General features: G+C 40.5%; 1 protein-coding gene across 1 annotated transcript in view; it reads right to left on the bottom strand.

Annotated features, from left to right (window-relative positions):
• DPYD (dihydropyrimidine dehydrogenase) overlaps positions 1–25,285 on the bottom strand; it is a 351,478-nt gene that overhangs the window by 255,982 nt on the left and 70,211 nt on the right. Inside the window, exons 5-6 of the mRNA XM_075710934.1 lie at positions 18,388–18,475; positions 5,839–6,000 (exon numbers count right to left, since the gene is read on the bottom strand). Of these exons, the coding sequence (XP_075567049.1) occupies positions 5,839–6,000; positions 18,388–18,475 (250 nt within the window). The remainder of the gene's footprint in view (positions 1–5,838; positions 6,001–18,387; positions 18,476–25,285) is intronic.

Genomic DNA, 25,285 nt, shown 5'->3' on the forward strand with positions numbered 1-25,285 from the left:
TTTTGATGAAAAGATGTGACATTTGGCAGAGAGTGGCAGGTGACTCAGAGAAATGCATTTTGCTAACCTGATGAAAATCATTTTATGGCATAGTAAGCATGATTTAAATGAATCTACAACATTTAAAACCATTAGAGCAGGTTAGAACTGTTACTCAAAATCGTTTTCTCAATTTTTATATAAATTAGAATAAATTAAAGTAACTCACATCAGTCCTTTTGAGTTTTCTGATCAGAATTGTTCTAAGAGGAATATACTGCAGATACCCTTCTCCACCTATCTGCAGAATTCAAATATGGTCAAACAGTTTTACTCTAACTCACCTTTATTTAAAATTATCTTTGGACTATGACAAAGAATGTGTTAAATAAAACAGTAAATAGACTGAAAGTTTAACCTCGGTGTTAAAATGTAAAAAAGCATTTGCCTAATCCTTTGAAACAAGATAGGCTGCTAAAAAGCATATTTGGTAGTCTCCAAGACATACACAGAAGGTCATATTTCTTAATTAAAAAGTGCACCTGTTTAATCTCTCATCTTCATCACAAAACCTTCATCAACAGAAAAAGGCTGAAATACAAAAAAATGAGGAAAATTTAATAGTTTAGTAACGTAAGTTTTGAATTCATAACTACATCCTTTACATTCTTGAGGCATAATGCCTGCTTCCGTGCTTAAAAAGCTATAGAAATAAGTTCATTAGTCAGGTTTGCCGTTAAATACCCTTTGCTGAGATGATGAGATACCAAACCGCTGCTGACGTAGACATTAGCATCTAGCTGGTATTTATTTTAGTGTGAAGCACATGAGTATGTTCCGAATTGTTATCAGATTTTGCTAGTGCACAGAAAGAAAAATACAGGCAATGCAATTAGTAACATTTAGGAACTGATTGTATTAGTTTCACACTTTCCCACTGTCTTCCATGGATATTTATCTGTAGGCTGGTTTACATGAATATGGGGCAGTTGACTATTTAAAGGAGAAAATAATATTCTGCACAGATTTTAATAAAAAATGAAGCAAACTGCATGCTCAGTTATATTCTTGAAGTTGTCAAATTCCATGATCACACATGAATTTCATGTAATTGTAGTGGATAGCACAGGATGTAGAGGAAGTGGGTTTTCCACAAACATGAGCTAGTTCGGAAAACTTCTTGATCCTCCCTCCACAAGTTAACCCATGGATCTAGAACACTGCAGAGTCCATATCTCAAAATCTCATGAATCCCACCACTAAAAAGGACACAGTAACATTCATGTAAATGCCTTAAAAAACGCAAACAATGTTTAATGTCTGTAAAACATGCTGTAAAGAAGTTTATATAACTTGTCCAAATATCAACAGCAATTTCAGCATTGGCCTGAGAAATCAGAAGTCCTCAGATTCATCCCCTGAACTATTACAGAATCATGGAATCATTTAGGTTGGAAAAGACCTTTAAGATCATCCAGCCCAACCATTAGCCTAACACTGCCAATTGTAGAAGGCTGCACCATCCCCTTCAAACAAGCCTAAAATTTTGTAATTGATTATTCTAGATTTCAACATAAAATCATAGAATCGTTTAGGTTGGAAAAGACCTTTAAGATCATCGCGTCCAACCGTTAACCTAACACGGCCAAGTCCACCACCAAACCATGTCCCTAAGCGCCACATCTGTTAAGTGTTAACAAATAAGTCTCTGAAGGTGTTTCTTTGTAGGATGGAGAAACAGGACTGAAAAGAGAAAATAACCTAAAGATGTGTTAAAATAAAAACTAATACTGACAAATAGAGTTTGCTTTCCGTTTGTCCCTCCGTGGCAATCCCCCGGGCAGCCGTTGCTTCCTTGCCCGTGGTGGCTTGGGGGAGAAGGGAGGTTCGGCACCCCGCGAGGGACCCTCGCCGCAGCCCACCTCCCAGCCCGGGCGCTCTGCCGAGGTGCCCCGAGGCTAACAGCAGGTGAGCTTGTACAATGCCTCTTTCAGGGGAAAAGAAAAAAAAAAAAAACAAACATATCAAATTTCCTTTTCCAATTTCTTTCTGCTGCAACAGCGGCCAGAATATACCTCCAGAGAGGAACAAATCACCAGAACTGGAGCTGGCAGAAGAGTCACAGTACTAAATGATCTAGTATTTAAATCTAGTATGCAGCGATTAAAATAATACATTTTCTGTTTAGCTTGTGCTGCTCCATTCCGAATGATTAACTAGAAATGCCGGAGAGCCTTCAGATTCAGTAATGTCTATCCAGAAATGTAAGATTTTGAGGGCTTCTAATACTACAACAGACGATGTAATAGATCACGCTGGTTTTTTTACTGCAAGCTTACAAACTTGTGCTTGAGTAACCAGTAATTTTAGTTTATTTTGTGGGACTGACAGTCATATAGCTCACGCCTGTATGCACTGTCGCTGCAATCTCAGTATATTTTCACTGAACTTGTGTTCCAAAAACAGAGATGTTTCCTGATTCTAAAGTACTTGGGCAAAGGAGACAGATAAAGACATTAATATAATTTTGACCTGTGCAGTAGCAGGTGTAACCTGCGCTTGACACTCATCATTTATAATAGTGAGCTTTTACTCCATGTTATTCTCTAGATGCAACAGTTACCGTGGTAACTGCATCCCAGCATACACATTCTACATCACAAATACAAACGGACATTTCCTTTTTTTTTTTTTTTTTTTTTCACTTGAACATTTAATTGTCAAAATCCACATTTTTTTTCAGACCAGATTACGAGTTACTTTGAGAATGAGCCTAACATAGTTACAAAACTGTATGGAAGGGTAGAAGGAAAATGCAGGAGGCGTGAGGTGCAATTTTTTTTGTTCTACTGTACACAAGACAAATATTTTACAATTAGGGAGTTTTATCTGCAGTATGAACAGATGATCAGTCATTGTTCAGAAGCACAAAGGGGCATACGTCATACCCATATATTTTCCATTTTAAATGCACATTCCTGCTTTGCTGCAATTTTATCTTTTATCTCAGCTAGCAGTTGTGCCTTTTCATTATCGCTCACTCTCGTAATGCATCAAGTGTATGATCCTCAGACTAATTCCAAGGAAAAAAAAAAGTCCAAAACTGGCTTTATGCACAACGGAGTTTTCAGTAAATAAGCCCCCGTGGGACAAACTGTTACACAGTGCATGAGAATTACCATGCAGCTCTCATTAAGAGTAACACATGTTGCACGCCTAAATTACACAATTTGTTCAGTTACTCATATAGGTGAAGCTGTGAACACACTTTGCTTGCAGTATCTGGGCCAATTTTTGTACCAGCAGTAGTACCTTATGATTTTCTTTATTTTTATAATGACTGTTACTTGGAAGCACTCATACCATTCTATTTTTTTCAACAATACATACTTGCCTAGTAAAATGTAACTGAATGCAAGCTAAAAAAAAAAAAGTATTAGTTACAAAAGTGACCGCCTACTATTACTAATTATGAGTACTACAATACATACAACTGCTTTGTTAAACAGCAGTAAATCCAAAGGTTATTAACAACTAATTTCAACATTTTCGGATACTGTAAAAACATTAAGGATAATAAAATTTACTGAAAGGTTATTTTTGTTCGATTGCTAAATAGAACCGTATAACAATTTTATTTTGGTAGAACTCTTGACACTCATATCACTTTAAACAAACTTGAAACATTAGGAGCAAAGCCAGTCTGAGATATTCATCCTCTCTGCAGTTTTCATATCAATCACTGTGCTAGCACTGAGCTTTTTTAATAGATTTCTAAAGATTTTTGAAGAAAAATGGCAGATATTTAGCATTATCTATCAAGCCATAATTCCTCTCTATTAATCATAGCATTAGGGCTAAAAGGAGACACAAATCAAGTTTTAACAGATATTACTTCCATTTGGTTCCTAAACAGTAATATTTCACCATTGTATTTATCTTCTGCTTGACAACTGTTTAATCTTTGGTTTTTTCAGGTTTTTTTGTTCTTTTTAAGAAAAAGACAAGTCTTCTGCTTTGCAACAAACACTAAGTTTTTACACATAAGGAATAAAGGCCATTAGAAGAAAAGCTAATAAAATTGCCTCTTGACTGATAGAACCCAACTACTGAATATCCATGAAGAACAAATACAGTTCAGTGCCTTTAACTTCATCCTGTAAATGAGAACTTTGGTCCAAACTGTACCGAGTCTTACACTTGTATGTTCAAATCTGAAGGAAATCGAAGTGGATTGCTACTTAAATGACAGAGGGGAGAGAAGGTTCAGCAACAGCTAGCAGAAAAGTTTAGCAGGTGCTCCAGAAGCTTTACAAGTCTCCTGGAGAGAAGAAACGAAGGATCAAACAGATAAAAAGAGCAGAACTGCAGCAGGTAGCAACGTTTGCTCATCAAATCATGACCCACAGCCATCGAGAAGGGGTGTGAAGTCTATGAATGACAGCAGAGGAAAAAAACTGGACTTACAGACATATCATCTGTTACTTCCTGATCGATTCGCATTTCTATTTTGGTCTGTCCTACAAAGATTTTATTCTCAGGCTTTGTAAAGGTGATTGGAATGTCATCATATGTTTGTAAATATGATCAGCCAAATGGTTCAAGATACAGAAGAGAGACATGCTCATGAGTTAAGGACTGTACAGAAATGTGCTATCTTAACACATGCATATGCTTTTTTTTGTACAGCCACAACTTCCTCACTTTCACAGAAACCAAAATCACAGTTTTTACCCAAAGATACTTCAGACAAATCAGATGAGGTGCCAGCTGAGACCATGAGTTTGGTACAAATTCTCCATGCCCTCAAAGGAAGTTAACAAACGAGCAGTAGCCCCCATCTTTCTTCAGATGGAAATCGGGGCATTGAAACTATACAGTCACAAATAATACGCATACACCTCAACAGAAACCCTTGAGAAGACTTCCTAACATCAAGCGGCAAGTAACAACCTTTGCTTCAGTAGCCAAAATATACACATACCTTTATGAACTAATAAATTTACACATACACACATGTGCGTGCATCTCTAGATAGATAGATTGATACACATAGACACATTTCAGGTCAACCTGAAACTACTTATTTGCTTAGTTTTGGCAAAACAGGACAGAAAAGGTCTGAATCATCCGAAACTTTTCCTTTGCCCCAAAGCCAGTACAAATGCACGTTAACTCTGCTATATGGTCAACACTACGCCCAGAACAGCTCTACATCTCTTTAACGTGCAGTTACAGATGCAGGTGCACATGATCTTTTTCCCTATGCAGCCTACTTCAGTAACATCCACAATTTCACCTAGCTTAGATAGATCACAGAATCATAGAATCGCTTAGGTTGGAAAAGACCTTTAAGATCATCCAGTCCAACCATTAACCTAACACTACCAAGTCCACCACTAAACCAATTAAGGGTAGCATAGTAATTTCATGTTTCCTGGCTTGGTGGCTAGATTCTTTTTTAATGAAAGTAAAAACTAGGAATCATTAAGGTTGGAAAGGATCTCTAAGATCATCAGTCCAGCCATCAACCAACACCACCATGCCCACTAAACCATGTCCCAAAGTGCCACGTCTGCCCGTTTTTTGAACGCTTCCAGATTGTCTCAACAACTAGTTTCAAAAGAGTCATCTTGTTCACAAATAACATTCCTTATGTTCCTATAAAGTATTGCATTATGAAAGCATTTCTAAGCTTCTGAATGTGCTCTAAGAAAAAGGATAATTATTCTAACTTCCCACACCTTCATTGTATTAGAACCAACCATTTTTTTAAACAAACCACTAACGAATGCAACCACTTAGACAATACTCACTGGTACATACAAAGAATTTAAGACATTTGCAAGTGCTACTTACCTCAGTAGCAAACTGCTGCAATCCACCAATATTAATTGGTCCCTCCTCAGTGGCATACAAATTGCAGCCACCAACACAGAGATCTGATGTTGGACACACCATGCCGCATGTCAGGCCAAGTGGATTGTCAGAAAGAATCATTTTGGCAGCTCCATAGTAGTTCTGAAGGAAAAAGAAAAAAAAAAAAAAAAAGAGGGGGGAGAGAAAAAAGAGAGATATTCACATACCAAGGAAGTAAAAATTCAAAAATTCAAGAGAAAATATAAAATACTTTTTCTTTAACTGGCTAGTAGAATAATATATAAATATAAATATATTAAGTAACACTGACATGATTTAGACATACCAACACGTTACACAGCATTATGTGAAAGACACTGGAAAAAAAGTCAGCAAAATTGTTGATTATGCAAAGATAAAACTTAACTTTTTAGCTTGCAAAACAGTTAAAAGCATCTTCAGTCTGAGGTCGTTGGAGGATTTTTAGTGGCTTAACAAATCTACGTTGGAAAACTACAGTGCCTGCATTATGTACTTGTAAATACTTTCTCCATTTCTAGGTCAATTGGGCAGTAGCTGAGTTGTAACCCTTGCTGGAGGTCTGACCAGAAAGTGCCAGTTAGATTATCAGTTCTCTATGACACAGGGAATGAAAAGCTTATTTTACACATCTGTGCACAGCATCTCTGTGGATATGCCTGTCCTTCACACCAGATCAGTAGTGCCAATTGTCCCAGACCCGTGATGAGGAGAAGGTTTCCTACGTAGCTACCTACAGATACTGCACTACCGAATTCTTTTCTATTCTATTCTACCACATACCGATCAGGGCAAACATTTATTTTCCTGTTTCCCTAAATAGCAAACCAGGGAGCCAATTAAAAAAGTTACGTACGATTCACAACTTCACCGATTCTCAATAATCGGTGCACATCGTCAGAAAAGGAACAGTTTCCTGCTCTATGAGAGCTAGCAAGATTTCTTGCCATAATAAAAATCTAAGGAATGGACGTTAGCAAGCTCCCAGTGCCTGATGTTGTGAGAAAACAACCTCTGGTTGTTTTTTTAGACTGGATAATTCTCTTAAGAGGGAGCATCAGAGGAAATGCCAGGAGTGAACTGAAGTCTCATTTAGAGGGGCAGAACTACCGATGGCAGTTCTGCATTTACATTACATTGACATTAATGAAACTATGGTGTAACTAAAGCAAACCATTTACATCCCATCTTTTCTTCTCTATAGTCAATATAGAAGTTTACGTAATTGTATGCTCTAATTCTTTCTTCATTTGGCCACTCCTCCCACCTCCTCTAAAAGCCCCACCAAGGAAAGTCCATGAAGATGGGTTAATGCTAGAGTTTTCTTTAAGGCCAGAAGGCAGTACAGTACCCCTTAGAACTAGCGCACGGCTGAGGTTCCACAAAAGTGTCTTCAGTGAGAAACTGATGCTGGGAACTCATTCCAGCTTTCTCCAAACTAGCAATAACCGAGAGATTAAAGAACAACGTGTCTCCTTCCTCTTCCACCACCTCTTCCATATTCCAATCTTCAATAATCATCACTAACATGAAACTGGTTTTTTATAACAAATATCTTTACCGCTCTGTCCCAGGACAGCTGACTCAGACCAGCCAGAAGATGTAGTGTTCAAACAACGTGAAGTACTCGGTCGCAGCAGACCCTGTGCAATGCCTGTGACTTAACTGTCTGGCAAGTAGGCTAACGTATGCAGAAGGGTTTATTCAAAGCGAACGCTGTGCCACACACAGCAAGACTCCAGTTACGAATAAAAAGAGCAAGGTCGAGATCTGACAATAAAACCACCAATGGGTAACAAGACTTTGGTTTGGGAGGTTCAAATTCACTAATGGCACATAAAAAGTCTGAGGGTAAAATTCTTAAAGTTAAAACAGATGCTATGACGCAGCTAGAGATTCACAAGAAAATGCCGATGTTTAAGAAATGTATACGTAGATGTAAACTGGACCTTTTGCTTGCAGATGCTGGTCTACTGCACAGCATGAGCCCTTGTCCATCAGCTGGAAACAGAAACACGCTACCTGGGTGTACTTCCACAGGATTTTCTTAGACGCTATTAAAATCCATTGAAACTCTAGTCCCGGCTGAATGGGCAACCCCTTTACACAACTGTTCTGGGAGAACTTTCAACCATTTTGCCTGCGGTGACTGGTAAGGCTCTTTATCATCCCCAATTCTCATTTATTCCAAAGCAAAGCAGTATCAGTTAACGGGAGTTGTACGTATTAGCAAATATTTTTGCTCTTCCAGATAAGTGATACTGTTTTGATGGGCCAGATGTTGTTAAAACCAGGCAGTGAAGACACTGTAAGCTCAGAAGTCTAGTTATAGTGGAGATGTCCCTGACACATACCCCTGCAGACAGCAGAGGTGACACAGTCAACGCAGGAGACCCCATCTTTTGGAAGCAGCACTCGGAGACCAGCCTAGATGCCTTACAGCACCTGAAGTGGCACGAGATGCCTGCTCCCCAGGCAATCGCACCTACCCATTCTTTTTTTCCACTCTAAAGGAGTAATTACAAATTAGCACTGGGGATTTTTCTCAAAGACAAACAGTTTTCAAAGAATTTTTGTTCAGTTTGATATTTCACTACATATAAGAATTATATTTTTCCCTTCCTGTGTTGTCCAGGATTATTATTTTTATTGTCTTCAACTCTGGTTCAATGGAAACAATTACAACAACGTGCATTTCCATTTAAGTAACTTCATTAAGGATTTTCTACATTTTTAGGCTTCGCAATTAAAATCAATATACAAAGCTAGTTATTATGCCTCGAATGCAAAGCTGTTAAACTATTCCTTCTTAAAATTAATTTTATTACATATCTGTAAAGTATATTCTCACACTTGAGCTGCGCCACTACAGGCAGCGTCAACACAGCTGGCACATTTTACTTGTTTTGCAAGCAAAAACCAAACTTTGAGCACAGCTATGCTGCAGAAAGACAGGCTATGTTAAAGTAGCAAGTGACTTCGGAGAGCTGGGACCAGGGTCACTGCGAGTACAGGACTGACATCATGGCTTACTGAGCAGATAGCCAGGGAAACCTGTCTCAGAACATTGTGCCAGAGTTCGGTAAGGAGGAGGCAGGGACTGAAGTCCTAATAGGGGTAACTGCTGCTGAACTCTGAATTTGGGGGAAACACGATGAACGTGCAGTCCTGATTTGGGAAGTTTTGAGATGCTGCTGCTACTACCACTAGCAGTGGTAGCACCTGAGAAAAAGAGGAGCCCTGCCCTCTTCAAATTAGAGTACCAAAAGATATCTCATATATGTTACCATGCTAAATATTAAGGCATCGGATAAACTGTATCAAAGAGTATATATCTTCCAGTCTTAACACCCCAAATAAGTTTGATTCATAAAAGATAGTCACACCTAAAGTCAAAGTATTCCACTTCTCTTTGGGAGCAGCAGGGCGAGTCTTCTGCACTGCTTCCCCAGTGTGTTCCAACTGTGCTAAGCGGAGACCTCGAAAGATGAAAGGGAAGCAAAGGTTGAGTGCTGACTTGGTTTCCCTGTCTACCAACAAAAAGTGACCCTGTGTCAATTTTACCATTGGTAAACTTAGACTTGCAGAAGAGCTGCGGTTCCCTAACTCTCCTCTTCCACCTTCCAGAACACCAGTGTAACCACTGTTCCCATTACCACCGATCCCATTGTCCACTACCAGTGAAAGGATACAACAGCATCCTGGCTTGTGTCAGGAATGGTGTGGCCAGCAGGAGCAGGGAGGTGATTGTGCCCCTGTGCTCGGCGCTGGTGAGGCCGCACCTGGAATGCTGTGTCCAGTTTTGGGCCCCTCGCTGCAAGAAGGACATTGGGGTGCTGGAGCGTGTTCAGAGAAGGGCAACGGAGCTGGGGAAGGGTCTGGAGCACAGGGCTGGTGGGGAGCGGCTGAGGGAGCTGGGGGTGTTCAGCCTGGAGAAGAGGAGGCTGAGGGGAGACCTGATCGCTCTCTACAGCTGCCTGACAGGAGGGGGCAGGGAGGTGGGTGTTGGGCTCTTCTCCCACGTAGTTAGCAATAGGATGAGAGGAAATGGGCTTAAGCTGCGCCAGGGGAGGTTTAGGTTGGATATTAGGAAAAATTTCTTCACGGAAGGGGTGGTCAAGCATTGGAACAGGCTGCCCAGAGAGGTGGGGGAGTCACCATCCCTGGAGGGGTTCAAAAAACGGGCAGACGTGGCACTTGGGGACATGGTTTAGTGGGCATGGTGGTGTTGGGTTGATGGTTGGACTGATGATCTTAGAGGTCCTTTCCAACCTCAATGGTTTTATTCTAGTTTTACTTTCATTAAAAAAGAATCCAGCCACCAAACCAGGAGACATGACATTGATTCTTACTCTTCCCTTAATTGGTTTAGTGTGGACTTGGTAACGTTAGGTTAATGGTTGGACTGGATGATCTTAAAGGTCTTTTCCAACCTAAATGATTCTGCGATACAGACATGTGCTGCTACCATGACTCTGCGCAGTGGCTCGAGAACAAGCCCATCTGCAACCTTCCTGATACCCAGGGCACAATCCAGCACGGAGGCTGGGCTCTGGGCAGGACTTCAGGAGCCCAGCTCCGAGTTGCTTCGTCTCTTTGTCCTTCCATTCCATTCCATCATTTATCCTGCCTCTACTGTGTTGATTTATTATCTAACGTATCAAACATGACTAGAAAAATGTTTTCCAATACTTGACAAAAACTGGCAGGGAAATACAGTATAGTCTAGTAAGTTAGACTAAGTGGTGTTACACAAACTGTGTTACAAAGCTGCAAACCATCATGCTACTACAGTAATAAATGAGAGCTTGTAGTATATGTACAGCAGTATATGTACAGTATCTTAAATGTTTAGTTACATGAACACTTTGTGCTTATGTAACTTTTTTTTTTTTAAGCTGAAAACATGTATTAATGATCATTACATGTACCAGTGACATTAAAGGTAGAATATTCATAGAATATTCACACTTTACAAAAAATTATTGATCGCTTTTCTTTCACAAAACCAGGGTGTAGTAGGCTGCACATAAAATAGACATGAGATGCAGACCTGGCACGCCGGTAACTACACACCACATGTCGTATATGAGAAAGGATCAGAATTAAAGGGAGGCTGGCTTCATTAAAATGACAAAGTTACTCCAGGGCACGGAACGGCGCAAGCTACCTTAACAGTCTGGAGTAATTTTTTTGGATGCCAAAATAATAAGATGACTCAGTTGGCTACCTTCTTCCAGACGTCACAGAGGAAGCAAGTCTAAAACTAGAATGTTTCTGAATTTTTAAATGAGATAAATGTCTGCTTGTGCCTTTGTTCATAGAACCTTTTTTCCTGTGCCCTTCCATAGAAATAAATTAATCTAACTGGATAGGATGTTTTGTGGTTTCCTACATCAAAATGTCAATAAATACTACATTGCTAACACAGGGAACAAAAACAAGCCTTAAACAGACATCAATAATCAGTGGAAACCAGGCAGAGGAGGATCTCCACATGTATCATTTGGAAGCATTATATAATTTGCATGCAAATGAGACTGTTTTTTACTTGGAAAAAGCCTATTAAAACACATAGGATCAATACTGAGAGACCAGAAGAAATTGCATTTACTATCAGGAAATGCTTATAGCATCTTTTCTTTCAATTCAATTTGAGAGCTTTTTATGTAAATTCATTATGCATCAGGGTGTTTTGATATTGCAGTTTTCTCAAAAACAACGAAGAATATGCATTATAATGCTTTGTGTAATAAAAATGAATACACTGACTTCATTAGGATTTTGGGACAGAGTGAATACTTTAAAAGAAAAGAAGAAAAACGAAGAAAAAATCTCCTTTTCATCCAGGTTTAGCTTAAAAAAAGGGAGATGTGGCAAAAAATATGGGAAAATATCACCTCCTTCTATCCTAGTGCATGTTCTGCAATGGCTTTAAAATTTACTCAAGATGTATTGGATTAAAATATTTTCACATACTGAAGAGCCCCTATTTAAAGTACGTTGTTATATAAGTAGCATTTTTCACGTTGACACACACCAGTTCAAATATAACAAGAAACGCCCCCAGTCTGTCAGCCCCCCCCAAAATATCTTCCGAAGAAGAACGAACAAAACATAACAGCAACTTATCAAATCATACACATTCTATATTATAATGCTGATGATTTTTAATCAATCCAGAAATCTTTCCCATCATTTGACTTGTGTCATCATAACAGGACGGTAATTTCACACAGTGTCACTATCTTTTTATGAAAAAGAACGGAAGAAATATCTTGTACTGTCATTTTGTCCTTTGTAGTCTAGAATGTGAGAGATTCCTTAATTGACATAGTGTCATCGCAAAAGTCTATTCTACATAATTACACTATGGCAACTGAAACCAGCTGTCAGCCATTCCATTACACTAAGTACAAACAGACATCTCAAGAAAAGTCACTGTTTCAAGTGCATCAATTTAACACCATTACTACTTTTTCTTTTAAATGTTGGGGTTTTTTTTGTATTTAGTGACCTGAAATACACAAAGATTAACAGAGAAAGCTGAATAAAACAGCACTTCCCAAAACCTGGGGCCTGAAAGTACTACTTAAAGATTAATTGTGATGCATATCTGTATATAATTATTACCAATCATCTAGCAGCTTTCTGACTTCCACAATCCTTCATCATATTAACAGTATCCCACTTACAGTGTTTTACATATGAACTGTGACTCACGATTTTCTACAGGCTTTGCCTTGGCATATAGATGTCCTTTGTTAATTTACTCAGAGTTCCTCTGGCACAGAAAAACCATCATCCTGTTTCTCTCACCTGTCATAATCCCATGTCTCTCACCACCCTTTCTCCCTTACAATCTTTCCTTCATTTCATTTTCTCTTAATGATCCCACAAGCTTTTTGTCTCTTGCCTTCCTTTGTCTACCCACTTTTCCTTCTTTCTCATTTCCAGTATATTACCACAAACACTTTTTCCTTTACCCCCTCAATCTCCCAAACTTCAGATTCACCCTTATCCCTCGGCATCCATCTCTATCCTCTAGTTTGTTCCCTCGCCCATTCCTCCCTTGAAAAAATTAATTTCTCCCTTGCAAAAACCCCACACATTTCCTTTGGTTTCATTTAAACCTCAACATCCCTCTGAAATCATAACACTCTTGCCTTCCACAACTTTCGCTGTACTCTTCCTGGCATTCAATTTTCTCTCCCCCATTCCCCTACCACCATTCTGCACCGTCCAGGTACAACCTTTTATCCGAAGGGCAGCACGGCTTTGTTGGTCTGGGGGTTTGGGGTGGGTTTTTTTTGGTTTTTTTTTTTTTTATTTTCCAGGGATTTTTTTGGTTTTTTTAAAATGCTGGCCACCAGAAGGCTTACATCCACCTACAAAGTCTGTTAGAAAACGGGTGACGTGTCAGCTCAGACCAGTTTATCTTTATTATTAAGGGATATGGGGGAAGATGGTCTTTCTGAACAAGGAGAAAACTGTTGAATCAATGTCAGGAATCACTGTAATACTGCAAGACTTGAGATAAAAACGTGAGAGCTGGTAACGGAGGGCTGCAGCGACAAAGTGCCATTTCTGAGCGCTGATAACACAAAAGACACTTCTGCACCCCCAATGCTTGATTATAGAGCCAGGCTGTAAAGGCTGAGCCGCTCGCTCCTTACGCCTGTGCCACGTAACGCGGCTCAATATCCCCATGCCTAAACCGCACCAACAGTTGTTTTCCGACGCGACTACCCGACCGTAAAGGTTTCTGATAACAGAAAGCTCCAAGACCGTCTCGCAGAACGTTACAAAGGTAGAGGTGCGAGCGGCTGCTGCTTTCCGAGAGGCAGCTTCCTCTGGCACGCGCTTCTGCTTAACAGGAGGAAAGCTGGACAGGCTGCAAGCGCTCGGGCCGAGAGCTGCTTCGGGGAAGCTGTAGGATGCTCCACTGCTGTACGATATGTGATTGCGCCAGCCCTAAAGGATGACGGGCGCTGGAGCTCCATTTTACCAAGTCCTCCTTGCTTTGACGTATCAACACGGGGGGAGGAGGACATACAATCCTAAAATCACTCCTGGTGCTCGTTCAGGGGTAGAAGGCGAAGCTTTCTCCTGCAGCAGCTAAGCCTTTTTCTTTTTCCTTCATGTTTTTTCTTTTTAAAGAAAGAAATAACGACGATGGCACTTGTGCATTATAAAACGAAGCCTATACACTTTGCACCGTGAAGGCTGTGCTTAAAGAGAGGACAGTTGGACGTCAGAATACTTGTTTGCCATCTTCTGCCATTCAGAAACAAAAGTACCATGCGCGCGGTGAATTTGAAGCCTGGTCTCCGAGAGACACGATTGCAAGCGGTCTGTATGAACCGAGAAAACACTGACTGGGAAGACACAATAGGATAGATTGTACCTTTATAAAGTGGAGTTGTAATCCAGTTCGTATGGAAAAAGAGAATGGAAGTTGTGGCCTAAACTCTACCGAGTCACAGCGGCTAACACAATACAGCGTAAGTGACATCCTTTTTTCTCCAAGAGGCTCAAGGTTCATTGAGTCTGGCAATTCAATTACCCTCTCAACCCAGAAACCAGCCCTCCTCCCCGTCCCTCTTCTACTCCTGAGCTCCGGTCTAACGGCGGAACAGCCACAACAGCTACATTGTGCATGGCCTGTAAATATCTAAAAAGCCTCAGGCTTTAGAGAACAAGAATCCCTGACCTTTTATGATTGCTATAGCAGTTTCCCAACAAAACAAACCACATACAATAGAGCTCTTAAATACCTGACAAAGTAATTCATTTCCAGTACGCTGCTGTCTAAATACTCTATATTAATAATGAATCATGTTTAAATAAATACCTGCGTGCAGTACCGCTTACTGCTTACACAGCGACGAGGGCAAGGAATTTATTGAGCTGAATCTCCCCTAAACAAGTAGAAGGGTGACCTGCTGAAGGGAGTTTCTCAAGTGAGTGATGAAGAAAGATTCAGAAGCAGGAGAGGGACTTCAGTAAGCCGCGAAAGCGTACCCCGATTTCCTGGATTTATTGACCTCAAATACCTGAACGTCCTACGCTTCACCTATTTATTTTGTCTAGAAGCTAGCAGATACATTTCTAAGCTTTTGGAGTAAAAAAGAAAGCTTATTTACAAGGTGAAAACAGCAAAAAAAGTTTTAACGTTTTGAAAAGCATTTTCAACGGCACGTAAAATATCCTTGATCGTGCAAAGTAAATACTTTCATGACCGTAACACAAAAATATTCAGCAGATTACTGAATGATATCCGAATGATTATTCCAATAAAAGTTTAGAAAAATGCGTAACAAAGTGAAAAATGGGCTTCTGTTAAAAACTTTCGAAAGGGTAAGTTGGAAGTTTTAGCGTGGTTTTCAAAAGCACGCCGTTCTCTCGTTTTCTATCCGCTCTAAAAGCGTGCGGTGCGGGTGCCCCAACCACCACAGCAGAAGAATGAGAGGGGAGCGGCCGCCGCAGGAGCAGCCACGGCAGCGGGCTCTCACACGGCTCTGCCAGGGTCACGACTTCAGGTCAATCATTTCAACTTTCGGCTGAAACTCTCAACTTCCACCTTACATCTATTGCTTGCGTGGTAGGAAGCGAGGAGTTCCAAAGTGCAGTAGTGTAAAAGCAGTAGGTACCTACCTATACCTAGGAAAAAATCCTATCAATAAAGGAAACCAGAAAAATTTACTGTTACTGTTTCTGAAGAACAGAATTTGTTATAATAGAAATCTTTTCTAGCAAAGGCACCGGAAATTAATTCATCAAAAGGAAAATCCAGCCTAGCAGACTGCAGCCATCGAGCCAAGGTTGGGCTCCCTCTACGCACTGCTTACTTCCCCGAGAAGTTGCTTGGAACGTGAATTACAGGAGGCACCACCATCGACACGGGGGCCGCAAATACGCAGACTTCCCGGCCTTGTTTCTCAGCCCATGACTGCAGCTATTTGCTAAGCGGATCTGGTTGTGTGCTTTTTCCCACTTCTAGTTTTTTGGGGGTTGGGTTTTCTGTTTGTTTTTAAAGTCAGCATTAGAGCCGTTGCAGAGAAATGCTTCCACAACCGTGCTGTATTAGATCTCTTCCAATAGGGCAAGGAGAGAAAGCAAAGGGTAAGACTACGTAAACTCACACTTGGAACTGGATCCCACAGAAGCAGCGCTGATGTCAGGCATGCAGTTTCCCATCCGAACACCTCGGCTAGCAGAAGCGGACTACCTGACTTTTTAAAACCTCCTGCGTGTGAACGTTTCCTGCTGTCTACGGCAATTATCAAGCATCAACATGAGGTAAAAGCAGTTACCAAAACCGTTGTATACCTTTTCTAAAAACTAGTTTCAGAGTGGATACAGAAGCTATTGATAGATAGGGATAGGGTCCAAAAAGAAAGGCTGTAAGTACATTTGAGTAATCTAAGAGAATTAGGTTTTTCCATAAAGAATGTTAAATCTCCTGAGAGAATAGTGCTATACTGCAATTCTTTTCTAAAGCAGGATTTTCTGATAAAACAGCAAGGGATCAGGTCACCTGCTCAGGGCAAAACCAGAGTCTTGCCTAGCATCTGCAGCTTCCAAGATGATTTCAAAGAGTTATCATCAAACAGCCCAAACTCTATAGGGTTGACCCACCTCACTGACCATCTGACAGGTTAAATCTGGCCCTGTTACAACCTGTAAGAGTGTACCCATTGGCTTCAGCAGGCCAAAGACTTCACACCTTTGAGACAGTTTCCTAACATTATTCCAGTATACTTTTGCCAAAATGCAACCCTCAAAGCTCTGCAGTCACCCCGCCCTCGATTTTCTCCGCTCTGTAATGGATTCACAGAATCCAGAATGAATCGGCTGTTAAAATGACTGACCCTTTCTGCCAAGTCACAAAGGGACATCGCATTTCTGAGGCTATCAGAATCTAAAAGACCCACCAAATTTCTCGTTCCAGGATGCTGCTGGTGTTAGTAGTTCTTCCGACATCTTCTGTTGCTGTCTTCAGTCCATCTTCCCCGATTCCTTATTCCCAGCTTTTGCCTTCCTCAACAACACATCACCCTATCCTACCCAAAGCAGTAGCACAACTAATCCTTAATAAGAAAAGACCATCCTGGTAAAATACTTTCATAAAATTTGCTTTAGGTTTCCTACACAAACTACAGCACAAGGATGAGATGGAGACTAGCAGCTTCATTACTGTCTTGTACCTTCTCTGTTCAGTTTGCCTGCTTCACGATGCCTGGAAGAGGTAATAAGCAGCAATATGCCGCGGACTGTACTCCGGTTGCAAACAGATGCCTACGTTCATGAAAATAAATGCTGCACTGACAGGCTACAGGTTATATAGGAAAACTGTCTATATGCAGATGCCGGGCATGATGCCAATTACTGTAAACCACATCAACACATAGTTACGTTATAATTGATATGTGTACCTTAATATCTCCTCTTATCCTAATGCTGCTTGCTAAGGTGCAGAATTTACCGGTGTCTCCTCCGTACAGCACAGAGTGTTGTAAAAGCAACGTGGCTGCTAACTCACGCACGGCAGTGCTGCTGTCGCCCGCTTCGCTCCCGGCTTTACCTGTGTTGGCCCTTTCAGCTGCATCCAACAGCGAGACGTGTTAGAGCGTAAAACGCAGCCAGAACATTCTTGGTAGCACCCCCAGTAGATTATGAGTGTAGTTGGGCTCATACAGACAAATAAATCACGCGGCAGCTAATGATTCCACAGATGGGAAGCAAATTTTAAAAGGTATGGGGCAATCAATATCCAGTCATCTTTAGGCTCTCCCAGACAGCCTAATTAATCTTGTCATATCAACTCTGCAGTCATCTTTATTTATTTCTATTTCTGACTGTTAAAAGTCATTTGTAAACCACAAATCAGAATAATGTTTTTAAGATTTCATTATGATTATAGCATAATAGCCTATTAAGAAAGGAAAAGGTACAGCACCTCCAAAGAGGGGGTTCAATTTATTCCTGTAGTATTTTATTAATAGTCTAAGTGACTGACTACATTTGCATTAACCAGAGCCTCTTACTATAAATTACAAGAAAACATTCCTTGAGATGACCACCTTCACGTCAAATTTCTTCCCAAAGCAAATTTAAACTATAACCACTTCTTCTTCAAAAAGAAAAATCTTTAATGAAAGAAAAGGTTTGTAACTGTAATATGTCAGGTAGCAGCAAAGTTTGATTATATTGTAATACTCAGTTTTTTTGAATATCATTATATTTGAAAAACCATCAAAACCAAAAACTTCATAGAAAAAGTGACATGACAAAATAGTTTTGCACTATACACTATCTGTATGGGCACAGAACAGCAGCAAAAATAATTAAAAATTGGATGACTGTTGAACTTTAAAGCATCTGTTGCAAACACTTTTTTTTTTTTTAAGACTTTACAGAGATAAAACTTGAAATGCAATCTCACTAACAGAACTGCACGTAACTGCTGTTATCTGCTTCCACGTACTACTGCAAGCCTGATTTTACCTTGTTTGCAATGCTTGTGATGAACGACTTGATGTCCAGATTAGTTGGGCAACTCTTCTGACAGGGGGCATCTGCACACTTTAAGCATCTACAGGAATAAAAGAAAATGCGTCAAGGAGACACGGAATACAACTACTGCCGATAGCATAAGGTTTTCAAGTTAGCATGGTAGAAGATAAGCCACAAAGGAGTAATACAGAGCATTTTGATAAAATTTCTATTTTAAACCTCAAAGCACTACATGATCATTATTGACTTGCATTCAACACTGGTTACGTTCTGTTGAATCCACTTTACAAAGGAAGGCAGGAGGGTACAGTTACAAACATATGGACTACACATGTCTAAGCATTAGGAAACAACGTCTAATTACATAGAAGTAATGTTTTCCCTGGAATCCAAGACTGCTAAACTTCCGACCATTTCATTTTTCTATTTGAAAAACATCTGCGCTGTGAATCTGAATTTATTAACGAAGTTCTGAAAGTGTCACTGCGGATTAAATTCTGGACGTTGGACAATCAGACATACAAAAGCAACAGTATTTCCACAGAGGAAGGAATTACTTTGTGTTGTATGTGCCAAAGAATAAGAACTGCTGATAAATTTTCAAGTCAATTTTCTAGCAGCTTCCTGTGATATGCCCGTGACCTCTGAAAACAATTCAGCAGTCTTACGCATACTCCCACCTGAAATCCCTAAGAAACTCTTCTTGTCATCCCCAATGGCAAAACCTAACCGTATATTACAACATATTAAGGAGCAAAGATTTATTGCCTGCTCCTGCATAGTCATCCATGAGGATGTACCGGTCTGGTTGCTTGCACAAGTCCCACCTAAGGATGAAGCCCTCAGGGTAGTCTATGCAATGTGCAGTAAGCAAACCTAACAAAAAAAGGTAAAAGTCAGCTGAAGAAGTAAAATGGTTCTCTATTAAACACAAAGGTTTTTGTACACACTTTTGGGTTTACGTATCAATGATTATCATAGGTCAAACGCCGCACTGTTAATCACCTCAGAATTCATTAAGTTATTTCAGATGCTCTTTCAATATTGTTTGACTAACATACAGAATGTATGTAAATTGTGCTTTTAACAGCCCATGGAAAATGAAATAAAATTTGTTTTTTTACGTATTATCTGAGCACAACTTCCACAAGTCCACCTTCATTATTGTTACTTCATAATTGATAGTAACACCGTGGAACCGGCCGGGACAGAATAAAAAGCTGCAAGTGGCCTACGGGCTGCATGCACAAAGACATGAATAGCACCTTAAAAGGAATGAAATGCCTGAAATGCCTCCGGTGAAAAAATGGCCTGACTTTGTCAATCACACGCATTGCTTTTGGTTTGGGGGGATTTTGGGGTTTGGGTATTTTCGGGGTTTGGGTTTTTTTTTTTCAATTAAGGGTGGAATAAGAGAGAAGGCAAAGCCAGTTAAGGAAAAGATGAATTATTCTCTCATCTTCCTATTCATTATCATTTAGCTGGGTACTGCAGACACCATGGCACCAGCAAAACGTGAAGGCACATGCAGTAGCCGCTGTTTGGATTTTCCTCACAGAACTAGTCATGGGGAAAGGGTCTCGGCGGAAATATTTAAAGGAAAACAGGTCCCACAGGCTGCAAAAGCTGGGAAATCTCAGAAAGCCAAATCCGGGTTCAACACCGTGGTGGGTTACTCCCTCGACTGGCCGGGATGTCAGAAGAGGACCAGCGGGCTGAGCCGTGGCAGCTGGGCATGCCGCCGGCCAGCGCTGCCCACCGAGCGGCATGCGTTACAAATGCCGTAACAAGCAAGGGCAGGCCAGCGGGGACCCCAGCGGGCTCACGCGGCCGGAGCACCGAGGCAGGAGGATGCTCTTCGCATTCTAAGCAGACTGAAAGACAGAAAACTTTTAGTACTAGAAGCCAGAAAATAAGGAGATACGCTAGACAAAGCGCACCACTATGAGGGCTCGGATGAGCATTTTGCCTGTTGAGGCGGTAAGGAAATAATAGAAGTGGAAAAATCACGCGTTTAAAAAAAGGCAACAATTCCATTATGACTTCTTTTGCTCTTTGCTTTCCTGAATGTGGTCTCCTTTAAAATACAACAGTCCTGCATCCAAGACCAAAAGAATTGCACTCAACATAAAATACATTTCTGTGGATTATATATAGAACACTCCCATGCCCGAACCGCCTAGAATGGCACCTAGCAGGCTAAGCAGCGTACACATTACCCGTTGTGGTTAGCCAGCATCTTTACCAAATTATTTCTCTTTTGATTTTTGAGCTGGCTCACAAATAACAGCTGTTGAAAATGTCAGCTATTTGGGGAGGGGGTGGGTAACGCAAACTTGAATGCGAGCTTTGGGGAGGAGGGGAGGGTGCCATGAATATGCCAGTCCAGACTTTCTCTTATAATAATACCATCTTCCGATTCTCCAAGCACTCTGCAGACTAAAGTGCACCCGGCTGCCATTAATCCCACTTATCACCCTGACAGCTCAGTAATTACACTCCCGCTATAGCTAGGTACTGTAAGGTGCTGTAGTCCTAATAAAACATCAGGCCCCGCGCAGAATGCGTGCTGGTGAGGTGTTTTATTAAACTTGGGGGGGTTGATCATCAAGTGACATTAGCGTTGACCTATTTTTCCTATCTGACAATGAATTATCCTTTGACCATACCATAATAGATAGTACAGAGTGCATTTACTGTACCAAGGAGAAAAGGTATTGCAGTCTGGTGAACCCGGCAAAGAGCATAAATAAAATAGTAGAATTACCCACCAGAAAGTTATCACGTAAATTGCTGCAAGTGATTGATCCTTTCAAAAAATCACAGGCAAAATACCATGCTTAAGGGAATATGCCGACAATTACCATGAGCTTCAATTCCACGTGCCTGTCCTCATACGAAGAAACACTAAGTATTACACTTCTTTCCTTTTTCTGTAACTGTCCTCCCACCCTGTGAAATCCCACCTTTCATTTTACAAAGTTATTCCATTACTATGGTTTTAGTTCAGAGTAGCGTAAACAACATCCTACAAATTTTGATTAAATTTCTCTAATTCACCTGCTAGCTCCTACCAATTTAAATGAAGAGCTACATGCTCACTATTAAAAAAAAAAAAAAAAAAAGAAAAAAAGAAAAAAAACATCCATGTTTTTAAGTGGCTATTATGTATTTAAGTGGCATTAGACAAAGCCAGACCTATGCTAACTCAAGAGCATATATCTCAGCTTTTCTTAGTAAAAATAGTTGGAAAAATCCTTCCAACTATTAGAAACCACCCTATTATCAATTTTTCTCCCATTTGTTCATGGAACAGCATCTCCTTTAGAAACATATAGGCTATGTTGAATCTGAAAAGATACCATATTCACTTCGTGTGCATATTGATTTCCATGTAAAAGGCAACACCACAGTCTCTGCACCACTAAACCCCAGCTTGAGAAACTCAAAGAAAAGGAGTATTTTCCATTTCTGAAGCACTTAGCTGTTGGTTCAACTCAGTCTCATTGTGAAATGGTAAATTAAGTTAGATATAAAACCCCTACAAATGCTATGCAAGTATAGCATATTTATATAAATATTTATGCAAATATTATCATTTGGCATGGCTTTATAGACATGCCTGTGACTATATAATGACAGAAATTCACGTTTCCCACACATCTAAGCTCAAAATTTACATCTCTTACTGAATTGTTAAATTATACATATGTATCCCCAGTGAACTTAAAATCTTTAACTTCTTATTTTTAAATGTTGCAACACTAAAGTTATTTATCGTTGAAGGTGAGCATGCTTGTAAATCTCTTTCAGGGACAAAATAACGCATGCAAAGGATTCTTATGCAGAAGCCTAACATCATCAGCTATCCGGTTTGCACCTATCAATTTTGTCAGTGCAAAATAAGCACCTAAAACCTTGCATGTACACACACAAACTCATTCAATCGACCTCTGATAGCGCGGGTACTAATTAAAAAAGAAAAAAAAAAACAATGACAAAAAACCCCAAAACACACAACACAGCGAGCAGTAGATTGCAAACATCTGAAGACAATAAAAGGAAAAGGCACTTCAAAAGTAGTGGATTTTTCTTCAACAGAATAAAAAAAGAAAAATGGAATAGACAAATAAAAGTTGCAAATTTCTGGAACACATACTACCCCTTGGGAAAAAAGATGCAAGAAACCATCAGTACATCTATGCATAAAAAGGAACAGAAAGCAAATGAGGAAAAGAAAGAATAAAAAAGTAACACATTTCTGTACCAAAATCTTTCCCATATGAAAAAAATGCTACCAGAAACCAGTTCTCTACTTTTGTGTACAGAAGAAAAAAAAGGAAGCCATAGCCACGACTAATATTCAATTAATAGTTTCCATTGTTTAACTGTTGAAATATTACCCAGTATTTTATTTTAAAGTTAAAATATCTGACCAACAGAGAGTCTCATTTGTAGGTCTAGCCCAACTCTTAACACATTTTTGCTTCTAAACAAAGAAGGGCAATTTAGTTATACTATTACCTAAAATTGCAGCAAACGACTGTCTATCTAACAGGCAATAACACCAGCTGAAGTGCAATCACATGTATGCTAGAAGGCCAGGGGTGAAACAGATAATCTGGAATAATATTCCACAATGGATCATTGCTGATAATCTACCGACTTTTCATCTATCACAAAACAGGCCAAACAACCTTTATCATGGTTACTGTTGGCAGAGGTTTAGAAGCAGATTAAATCCTAATCCATTTATGCGGGTTTCTGCGGGACTCAAACATTCATCTGGAAAAAAAGGCTTCCAGCTCTGCTGTTGTGGGTTGGCCCCGGCTGGGCGCCAAGTGCCCGCCAAAGCCGCTCTATCACTCCCCTTCTCAGCTGGGCAGGGGAGAGGAAACAACCCTGGACAGGGATTTGGACATATATACGCTCATTTAAAAGAGATGTCAGGATAAAGATCCTCTACTGCAGCGGAAAGCCATTGGTGAGAACCTGCTGCTGGCAGCTGTAAAATAAGACTTGCTACCATCATTTTCTTTATAAAAAAAACCCAAAACACCCAAAACTAACACTCCAACAAAAATCCTACGCCCTTTTGTCTTCCTGTTCATTACATTTCACAATGGACAGACGAGGAGGAAAAGCTTATAAAGCAACGGGGAGATTTGGTTGCCAGGTTTAAATACCAAAACACAGTAACAGTCGATACAAGGGTTTGATGAGTACCAAAGACAAATGATACTTGGAGGAATATTTGTTTTCATTCAAAGTCAAGAAACAGAAAAAAGGACTCTCACACGCAAGGCTGAGAACTCTGTTGTGTATGTGCAATGTGACAATGAAGACAAAATAATCTTAAATTAGAATCGGCTATGAACACATCATTTTGGACTGTAGGAGAGACAGATATCATCCCCAAGAAACGCCTCCAAACACAAAAGGGCATCAGAAACTGCATCCAAGGCAGCGAGCACAGACTATACAAGCGAGCAGGCATCATGGTCCTGGATATGTAAGACTGGGAAGAGAGATGCCCAGCCTGCTAGCAACGCACAGGAATCGTTAGAAAGAAAACGTTCAGCGTCACGTGAATTGGCGATACGAGTTCCCATCTGAAGAAAGAAGGAAAGACTCCCACATCCTCGCTGCTGCCTCTTCAGTCACCTGGGGGTCCCGTGAGCCTTCTGCAGACCCACAGAAAACAGGATGACCTCTCTGTCAGGAAGTGAAGATGGCCAGAGGAAGCAACTCTTAAATAGAGGCACTCTACAGAATGAGACAGGCACACCATTGCTGCTGGCAGCTCCAGGAGGTGTAAGGGAGGTGCTTTTTACTGAAAGGAAGAAACGCTCAGAGTTGAAAGTTAGTCTTCAGACACAAAAACCTCCTACCCTAGTGCAGAATAATGGCACTTACAGACAAGGTTATTTTCGGACACTTAAGAGGTAGTGAATCATATGGACATAGACTCCAAATCGTTCCATTCATCAATGACTCATCTTTCTCTTTTCTTCTTCAGCTCTCTACACGACCATAATTCTTCTTTTCTCATCTACTTCTGAATCCCCCTTGAGTGCAGGAACTCTCCGCTCCCCTTCGCGTCTGCTCGGCTGTCTTCCAGTTTTCTGTAGTCTTTTTTCCCCATTCATTTGAAACTCCTCCACTTCTCTGTCCTGTAACTTCTTACCACTCTTCAGCATACCTCCATTGTAATGGATAATGGTGATAACACAAAAAAAAGCGCGACCCAGCGCCTGCCAGCAGGTATTTAAGACAGTGGTGGAGGAGAGCGTGCACCGGTCACTTTTCAATCCACCTTCTGCGTTTTTGCCATCCACCATCTGGCCCTTCGGAACCTCCACTTCTGGTAGGTTCCTGCACAAAAACTGTCCTTGCCTAGCGACATCTCTTCTGTATACTCAGGACCGTGCTGTCTCGGCCTGTGATCAGACGTATGCAAACCGTGGCTACCAGAAGAAGAGTAGATTGGTGGGATTTCCTCTTCAACCCCTTGCTGCATGGTGGGAAGGCAGCCAGGCAGAGCTCGGCAGCCAGCTCGAGGCAGTGCTCCGAGCACCCATGGCCAGAAGCCTGCTCCGAGTCAGTTCATGGGAAATCATGTTCTGCCTGCTCTTAAATTCCTCTGGTCGTTTCACCGGGACGCAGAATTTTTCACTTACCACGTTGCAATATAGCCTCAAAGACTACTGCCTTTCAACCACTTCATTTTATATAGCTTGTATATCATTGCTTTAATCGTATTTCTCCAATTTATAACACTACAGAATAAAACTGCTATACAAACTAGAGTTGATTAAAAATAGAAAAAGCAGTGCGTCTTACAGAATATTGTAGCCCACAGCACGTATATCAGTACATGCCAAATCAG

Source organism: Pelecanus crispus, chromosome 5 (assembly GCF_030463565.1).
Source record: "Pelecanus crispus isolate bPelCri1 chromosome 5, bPelCri1.pri, whole genome shotgun sequence".
NCBI classification, from domain to species: domain Eukaryota; kingdom Metazoa; phylum Chordata; class Aves; order Pelecaniformes; family Pelecanidae; genus Pelecanus; species Pelecanus crispus.